Source organism: Gossypium hirsutum, chromosome A02 (assembly GCF_007990345.1).
Source record: "Gossypium hirsutum isolate 1008001.06 chromosome A02, Gossypium_hirsutum_v2.1, whole genome shotgun sequence".
NCBI classification, from domain to species: Eukaryota; Viridiplantae; Streptophyta; class Magnoliopsida; order Malvales; family Malvaceae; genus Gossypium; species Gossypium hirsutum.
Window position 1 is genome coordinate 5,235,542 of NC_053425.1, and position 9,951 is coordinate 5,245,492.

Consider the following 9,951-nt stretch of genomic DNA (forward strand, 5'->3'; position numbering starts at 1 on the left):
GGATGATGCTTTTACTTGCAATTAGTGTAAAAAAACGGTAAAGATAAAATTAAATTTTATAACAATATTATAATATAAGACAAGAAAAACTAAAAATACTACACCGTATTATATTCTATCACCCATCTAAACCTACCCTAATTTTAGAATTTAAATTTCACACAAAAATGATGAGAACCTTTCAAGTTATCTAGGATAGATCAAACAAAAAAAGATTGAAAGAAACCTCAAAGTAAAAGAAAGGGAGGCTCACTCTACCCTACCTTTACTATTCTTTTTTCCTCTAATTTCCCTCTCCATTTTTTCTCTCTCTCTCTCATGAGTTAAATTAATAATATGTTCTTCAACCCTCCCTCTATATGCCCTTCTCATCCCATTATTGAGTCCCCCCCTCCTTTGTTATGTAAATATCTCACTTGTTTTTTTTTTTAATTGCACCTTTTTAGCCTCTTCATTTCATCACCTTCGACCTCTATAATCTTCACATATTTTTATAGCATTTTTATTACTATTAATCCTATAATTTTCAGTTCATTGTTTACTGCTCATCTTCCTCCCCTTGAAAACTTGTGCTTTGATGACTTTCTTTGTTCTCATGCTGAAAATCTGAAATCTTTTGTGTGTTTGAAATTATTACTGTTTCAGTCCTTTTGTTTTTTATTTCCTTTTGTTTCAGTCCTTTTTTTTTCAAGCTAAGTGTTGATCATATATGGATTCTCTTCAGGGTTTCCAAACATCAAATATAAACCCTTCTTCCACCACCAATTTGAATCCAAATTTCCCTGCAAACCTCTCCATCACCACCGTGGGAACCATCGCCGGCGTCACCACCAACACGAATCCTTTATCAGCAGCCGCGGCCTCCTCCTCCTCTTCTTCTTCAACTTCTCCTTCGACACTCAGTCGCTACGAAAACCAAAAGCGCCGTGACTGGAACACGTTCGGGCAATACCTCCGCAATCACCGCCCGCCGCTCTCCCTCTCCCGCTGCAGCGGCGCACACGTCCTGGAGTTCCTCCGCTACCTCGACCAGTTTGGGAAAACCAAAGTCCACACTCAGCTTTGCCCTTTCTTCGGCCACCCTAATCCCCCGGCCCCATGCCCTTGCCCTCTCCGCCAAGCTTGGGGAAGCCTCGATGCCCTCATCGGACGCCTCCGAGCCGCCTTCGAAGAACATGGCGGCAAACCCGAAGCAAACCCTTTCGGTGCCCGAGCTGTTAGGCTTTACCTACGTGAGGTTCGTGATTCACAAGCTAAAGCAAGAGGCATAAGCTACGAGAAGAAGAAAAGAAAACGACCCCCTCATCCTCAACCTCAAGTTCCTCCTCTTCCACCTCCCCATGGAAATCAAAACCAGTAAGAACATATATATATAAATGAAAAGACGTAATCATGATCCATCTGCATGGCAAAAGAACATGGTTTTTCCATTGTTCCTTTATATTTTTATTTTAATTAATGTCATTTTAATTTGCACCTAGAAGATCCTGCTGTGAATCAAAGCATTTCCTTTTTGTTAATTAAAACAATATTTGCTTAGTTCTGGTTTTCATAATACTAGTTAATTAACTAATATTTCTTCTTTTTTTCTTCAATATTAGAAAAAATGGGGGTCTGAGGAAAATCAGATACTAAAAAGGGAATCAAGTGTCAGTTGAGTTAAAAGAAGCATTCCTGTTTTAGTATCATTTATGTTTGTCGTTTTTGCCTTCTTTCTTTCTTATCTTTTGCTTGCCTTCTTTGTGTTTGACAAAAGATCTATAATTGCTTTCCATTGTTATATATATATATATATGAATATGAAGTAAAGTGAAAGGAAGAGACTAAACGTGTTAACCAAAAAGCTGCATCAGACACTTGAAACAGTGAACTAAAACAGTTGTTTCCATGTTTTTTACAAAACATGGGAGTTTCCATTTCTTTTTTTTCAAGAACAAAAATCCCATTTTTTCAAGAACAAAAATCCCATTAATCTGCAGAAATATCAGGCTTTAATAATGATGATGGGGTCTTCTTTCTGTTGATAACTAGTGTTCAAACCTAGTTCATTGTCTGATTTGGTCAATTTTCATCTCACATTTCTCCATACCTTGTCATATGTTTTCAGTGGAAAAATCCCTAGTCATATGAACCCTAATAAACAGCACTGAAAAATATTATATATGTATGTATAATCATATATGTTTGATTAGGTTAAGGATTTTTGTAATAGTTGTTTTTTTAAAGAGCAAATGTGTTTGGTTTTCATGTCTGAAACATGTTCTTGCTTGGGGTTTTATCTATGCATCTTAGAGAGATATGTCTATGGAACATCAATTTATGATATTTTTGTTTATTTTTTTCCCACTAAATTTAAGAATAAATTAAGAAAGAATGACATCTATATATTATAAAAAATTTTGAAATTATAGTGTGACATGCTAAGTACCTATCTATAATATATATTTTTTGAGTTTTTGATTATATCTATTTTTTTATACAAATTTTAAAACTATTTATTACTCATTTCTAACTCATATATAGGAGGATAATGCATTTTAATGCACTCGAACTCATCTTTGTAATAGAAACAATGTACACTCAATCAATTTATAATATTAAAATTCAACAAATATTTGAAAGACTATTATTTTACCAGACCTTGGTCATCATTATATGAGATACTATTTGAAATCAAATTGATTGATTTTTTTTTGTATTTTTTAATGCATGTATAGAATATTTCAATTAACAATTCATTGACTATGATGCTTCAATCTTATACTAATTAGAAAAGCTAAGATTCCGGTGTTTGTTTAATTGTTTCATGCAAATGTTTAATATATTTGAAAATCAAATTTAAACATTTATAATTTTTTTTGAATAATAGATGACTATGTAAAAATAAGAGAAGGGATTATATGAAACTGTAATTTCACGACGTTATTATTCCTTTTCAATGAGAGAATAATAAATTAAATTTTTTCCCCTAAAAAAATTTAAATTCAACTAAATATGCTAAAAATCAATAGAAAAATTTTGATTTGTTATTTTTTCATTGGAAAGGGATAAGAATAACATAGAATCACAGTCTCATGTAATCCTTTCTCGTAAAAATAATAAGTTTGGTTCTAAGTGTTTGAAAATATTTTTTCTAGTTAAAGCAATCCTTTCTCCTATTGGTATTCAAGTATATATAAATGATAGCAAACATGAACTTATATATATGAATTTATATTTGATATATTAATGTAATTCTTGAAAAGATAAAACGTGTTTTTAGTTCTAATAATATATAATTTATATATTAATTATCAGAAAATCAAATATATAAACTATATATATTTATTGCCTAATTCACGTTATTGAATATTAAAATAAGGGAAGCAAAAGTCTCACACAAACTCAAAAAGAAGAAAGCACGAATTTTTTTGATAAATTAGACATGAAAAAAATATGATGAGATTACGTAATAATATAGGATTAAATCAATGAATAACGTTATATAGACGGTTGGACGTAGATTTTCAAAAATAATGTTAATCTATAAGTGAATTTTAATTTTGTGTAATTTTATATAAAATTTTTATTTGATTTGGTTTTAATAATTAGCTAACACAATTATAAATATAGAATTATTTTACGTTTACATATTGAATATACAAAATAATTATATTTTTTTAATAAATAAATAAATTAATGTATTTATTTCTTTAAATACATATAATTGAATTAAAATTAACATTTTATCTATATATTTGAACCACGAGCAAAGTTTCATGTGTATGAATAAAATCAAAGTTTATGTATAATTTTGTGATTTATCAAAAAATATTATATTAAAATTAGTAATAAGTATAATGAAAATGAGATAAAATGTAGAATATTCGAACCATCAATTGAATATTAGTTCACTTGGTATTATTTTTGTCACAATAATTTAGAAGTTATGGATTTGGTTGTGCTTAAATGCGCAATATCTTCTAATTTAGACATACGAAGGGATTATAAAATAAAGGATTGACTTGTAAGCGAGGACATGAAAGAAATAACCATTAAAATACTTTTACATTGTAAAATTATGGAATATTACTATTTGATATGATCAAAGTGTCGTTCATTTTTGTTTTGCAATTTATAAATATCGTTTTTTTCGTGGTTTGTAATTATCTCTTTTAATAAATTTATTTTTAAAATTTGAACTTATATTTTCTTCCTTATTACTGCAACCATGTTAATGCATATATAATATTTTGTTTGATTGCTTTGATGTGTTAAAAACTATATTCCTTCCTTTTTTTAAACTTAAAATAAATTTATTCGATGTTTTTTTTTTGTATATACAATTCTTAAATTACACATAAACTTGTTTAAAACTCTTAAATTAAAATATATTTCACATTTAAATGTGCTCGGTGCATATTCTCTAATTTATTGTAATAATAATGGTGTTAACTAAACCAAGACTCAACAAAAAATTAAATTTTAATTCAATATAATCTTATAAATTAAGAGAGTTAAATTCAATGTTATTTGAATAGGCTAGATCTGATCGGTCAAACAGATCAAGTCAAAAATTGATCCGAACAAAGATTTTAAACCGATTAAGTCAAAAATCAATATAAATCATTTAATCAAATTAAAAATTAATTAATTAATTGATGATTAATAATTTATCAAATCGATTAAACCGACTAACTAATAATATGATCAAATTAACTACCGATTCGCCTCATAGAAGAAATAAAAGAAAGGTGGCAAAATCAAATCCATAAAACGAAAGGATACGAGAATTGAGCAATTCCCCCATTTAATCATTTTTCTTGGCCACTATGCATCAGCCCTCGCACGTGCTTTCCTGTCATGCTACTAGCATGGTGTCGAATACGGTCAAGAAACGTGGAACAAGATCAACCGTTGATACAATTTACACCCTCCCCACTAGTGACAGTCAAAAAAGGAAATTGTCAAACTTGTCATGTCAACAATCTAAGTCAGTGATTTTCTCATGTACGCTTTCCCTTTTCAAATAGTGTCGGGATTGGATTGTCTCAATTTTATTATACTTTTTAGATTTTTTCTTTTTAATATTTCATGAAAATTAAGCCTTTTTTAATTTAATACCACTCTTTTGAAACTATTAAGACACTCGACAAAATAATAAACTCTCAGATAAAATCATTAAGATAGGAAAATTAATTTATGATTGATTGAGAATCCCCTTAAGAGAGATTATTTAATTAATTTACATTTGAGTTGTTTTTTACTTTTTCACCAAAAGAAAATATTACCTCCCACTTATTCATTAAATTAATTGAATATGTCGAAAAAGAAGAAAAAGTTAATTGATCAAAAGTCGCTTTCTACACAGTTAGTGTAAAAATATGCTCAATTAGACAAATTTTCCTGCTGATATGTCAAGAAAAGCACATCCAGTTAGACGTGCTTTCTTTATAATTATCGAAAAACTAGTCCATTTATGTGCATTGTGCGCTTTCCTTAACATGTCACTAGGAAAGTTCATCCAATTGGATGTGCTTTCATACTCTCTCTAAAAAAAATGGTCTATTTTCCTAAATTTTAAAAAAAATCAACCTATTTTATAAAATAATATTATTTTTTTATATTTAACTAATTTAGCCTAAATTATCTTACATTCATTTGATAATGTAACATTTTTGACAATTATACATCCTTTTATTATTTTAATTTATTTACTTAAAAATAATTTATTTTACTTGAATCAAAACAAAATAATAATAAGTTAAAAACTATTCTTTCAACTTATTTACTTACAAACATGTTAAAAAGAAAAAAAACAAATTTTGTAACAATGACAATTTAATAAAATGTGTTTTGATGTAATCTTACATTTCGCTAGTTAAAAAATAAAACCCTACATTCCAGTTAAATGGACAAAGTTATGTAATATCACATATCCGATAATGTGCTAAGTAATTTTATATTAGATAAAAATAAAGTTACCTTTTTGGTAGAATTGATTCGAGAGTTTAAACTACTTAAATCCACATTTGAAATTCTTTACAAATTTTAAAATTTTCATCTATTTTTTACTTAAACAAGTAAAATTTTTTTGTGAACCTATATTTTTTAAACCTATATATTTTTATACAATTTTTACAATTACACATAACTTTCTCAAAACCCTTAAATCGGAAGATAATATCTACTTAAACATATATTATTTTTAAACAAGTAAAATTTAAATTGTTTTATCTAATATCATTTTTAAACCTATATTTTAATTCAAATCTTCTTAAAATCAAACTAACCGCCACATGTGAACAAATAACCCGGTTATTGAATAAGTTTACTTACTAAGAGTTCATTGTCATATATTTATACCATGAATTTGTACTATGATTTTGTATCATGAGTCAACCAAATATCAACTCAGTTGGAAAATAAATAAATGATGTCCATTATTTTTTCGAAGTAAAAGATATAATTATGATGATATTTTTGTCTTGTTATATTTTATATAAAATCTATAAAAATTTATTTAAACCCAAAATAAATCTAAAAAGTACCTGCAAAGTAGACAACGAATTTTGAAGATTTAACTTTATATTTTCATATATATATGTTATAAATAGAGGTGTTCATGGGCTGGGTTGAGCTCAACTAAAAATTTAGGCCCATTTTTAGGCCCGAGCTCAGCCCGAAAATGGGCTTAAATTTTACCCAAGCCCAACTCGGCCTTCCTGTATTAATTTTTTATATAAATTTTAAATATATATAATAAATAAAAAAATACTAAAAACATCAAAATAAATATTTCCCAACAAATTGAAAATAAAATTTTAAAAATATGTAGACTTAAATAACACTAAGATAAATGCAACTTAACAAGCAAATGCCTCTAAAATAATAACAAAATTAACAAATGCGTTTAAAATAATAACAGAATTAACAATAAAATAAGTTTTATACAATATCTAAACAATAATAACAAAATAATAGCAACATAATAGTAAAATGGTAGCAAAATAGGGAGAAAACAACAAGAAAATAATATTAAAAAAAGTTAGATTTTTTTGTCATTTAGTGAATCCGGGTCGGGCCAGGCCTGGCCCGGGCAAAAAATGCCTTACCCGAGACCTGAAGCCATTTTTTAAACGAGCCTTATTTTTTATCCAATCCCATTTTCGGGCTTATATTTTTGTCCAAACCCTTCTACATTTCGGGTGGGTCTTCAGGCAGGGCAGGGTAGCCCAACCCATGATCAGGTCTAATTATAAATATATGTTATGCATTATTTTTATTGAACTTTTTAAATTAAAAACTTTACAAACATTTAAAAATAGTCCATTGATGCATGATTTTAAATTTAAAGTTGAAATTATTTATTGACAAATAAAATAGAAAAAGAAAAAAAAACACCTTTAAAGTCCAAAAACAATAAATCAAAACCCAGAGCCTAAATTTTGTAAAAGGCTTGGAATTTGGTCATCAAAAGTAAATGAGCTATTCATTGCGTGGACTATGGCCCTCAAACTTTTCACCTTAAAAGGCCCTTTAATAACATATAATAAGCAGAGTTTTTTCTTTTTAATTTATAGTTGAGATTAAGAAATTTTCATGTATTATTAATTAATATTTAAAAAATAAAAAAAAATATATTACGGTTTTTTAAATACATTTATGGAATAAAAAAAACTTCACCCCTATCAGTGTATCAGATAATACTCTTTATATTATATATAAAAATTAAAATAGTTTTATACATTTTCGTAACTATTTATATTATTAATATTTTAACAATTTAATCGTTTTATTTTATATTCTATTTATGTAGATTATGCATGTCAAATTTGATGTAAATTTAAAACTTCTAACTATTTATTTTATGCAAAAAAAATCAACTGTTGAATATATATATTAATGTATAGAGTATTTTAGATCGATATAATAAAGATATCAAATCAGTTTGAAAATTTACATGCATGACAAACCAATTATATTGATAAATTCAACGGTTGAATCATTAAAATATTAATCGTATAAATAATTACGAAAATGTGTAAAACTATTTATTTTTTTATACTGTATAAATGAATCTCTCATATAGATTAAGCACTATGCATTGAAATAAAACATTCACAAGTAAAATTAAAATCATGCCAATTGTTAGTTTTTTTATCATTCTAATTATGTTTGCGAATATTTTACTTTGTACTTGTGTGTTGGGCGTTGAAACCACTAAATATATTTTCCTACACTCTAACTTAACTAAATAACAGTATAGAGTAGTAGGGTCAATCCCGCAGGGACTGAGACCCTTAATTTTTTTGTTTACCTAACCAAATTATGCATTGCAAAGCTGAAAAAATTTTTGAGATTTTAGGTGATAAAGAAATTAAATAAAAAAAATATAAAAAAAATAAAATAAAAATAAAATTATGATTGCAAAATAAAATTAAGAAAATTAAATTAAATCAGTGAATCAAATGTATTAATGCTTAGCCTCAGTCTTGATACACTCCGAAATTGAATCGGTCCTTGAACCTTTCCAAACGATAAGCTGGTTATAACGATCAATGACACCCCAACTACCAACTTTTTCTCGTGTAGTTAATTCCAGTACGACCTGCAAACCAACCCTTATAAATTATCTAACCACATAACATGCATCCACAATTTAAGATCTCGGTAGTTTTGAGATCTAGAAAAAACCACCTCGAATTAACGACCTCAACTGCATTGCTCGTTTAAATTCAATCACTATTTCTCTTGGTAGAATTCAACTAACTTTTTCCAATTGAACACACTGATTTGTTTATGGGAATTCGAACTCTGCAGGCGATCGTCTTGTTTTCCCAACCATATGCCAAACATCTCCAACCCAGCGTGCACTTTTTGAATTGAAATTGAATTAACTTTAATGGACAATTGTGACTATCCCATACTCTGGAGAGATAATGAATACCGTGTTGGAAGGTTTTAGTGCAGGTTAATATCTTATGATTTTTTATCGAAACAATAACCAGACTAAGGCTAAATGAGGTTGACGCCTTCATTGGCGGATCTCCAATGTTAACACCAACATCCCACTAGTAAAAGCAAAGACTTCAAAAACGAGGGGAAAGGAGAAAGAAATGAGAACCACAACAACAAACGATAGATTTAAAGCAACCCAATAGAGAAAAGAAAGGGGGAAACCCCTTTTAAGGGTTCGACCTCTATGGGAGAGCTTACCCTATATTTAAGGGTCCAACTTGATTCAACTCCAACTTTAATCAGGATTCAATATGACTACTTAATACCCAGTGTTCTAAGATAAAAAGAATGTAGAAATGAAAAGTTGTTAGAATATATATAAAATTAGGGTTAATATACCATTTGGTATTTATATTTGGCTTTAATGTTCAATGTGGTATCCAAACTAAACAACATCATGTGGACCAATAAATATTTAGCATGTGTGCTTTAGTAAAAAAAACATATGTACTTAATTAGGACAAAAAAAAATTCAAGTACTAAATTGCACATTGAAGTTAAATTTAAGTATTTGTATAAGATAAAAAAAACCTGAAACATCAAAATTTTTTAAAACAAACTCATAACCAAATTGAGAGGAAGAAAAAAAACTTGTTATAATAAACATCGACAATGACGGTAAAATGATCTCAAAGCAATAAGAAAAGAAAAATAAGAATATACAAATTTTACGTGAAAACTCTATTTTGAAAAAAACTACGGGTAGAGGAAAGAAATTCACTAATGTTAAAAAAGAAATGATACAAGAGGAGTTTCGACTAAATCTATTTAAGGGTTGAAAAATTCTGTGTTAATCAAAGTCAAATAGTAAAAGTATAGTTCTACACGGACTCAATTTGTGTGGTGTGCTCCGTACTGCGAGGTGAAGTCTAATTTTATGCTTAATAAGAATCTGTGACGAGCTTTAGCCTATGACCCTCGGCCTCTCACCCCCACAAATTTCCTTATTTT

The 9,951-nt window shown here is 28.2% G+C and overlaps 1 protein-coding gene across 1 annotated transcript; it reads left to right on the top strand.

Moving 5' to 3' along the window:
• Nucleotides 1-256: 256 nt before the first annotated feature.
• On the top strand, nucleotides 257-1,539 carry LOC107943309 (protein LIGHT-DEPENDENT SHORT HYPOCOTYLS 4). The gene has a single exon (XM_016877059.2). The coding sequence runs from the start codon at nucleotides 710-712 to the stop codon at nucleotides 1,358-1,360; it is 651 nt and encodes a 216-aa protein (XP_016732548.2). The 5' UTR covers nucleotides 257-709; the 3' UTR covers nucleotides 1,361-1,539.
• The last annotated feature ends 8,412 nt before the right edge of the window (nucleotides 1,540-9,951 follow it).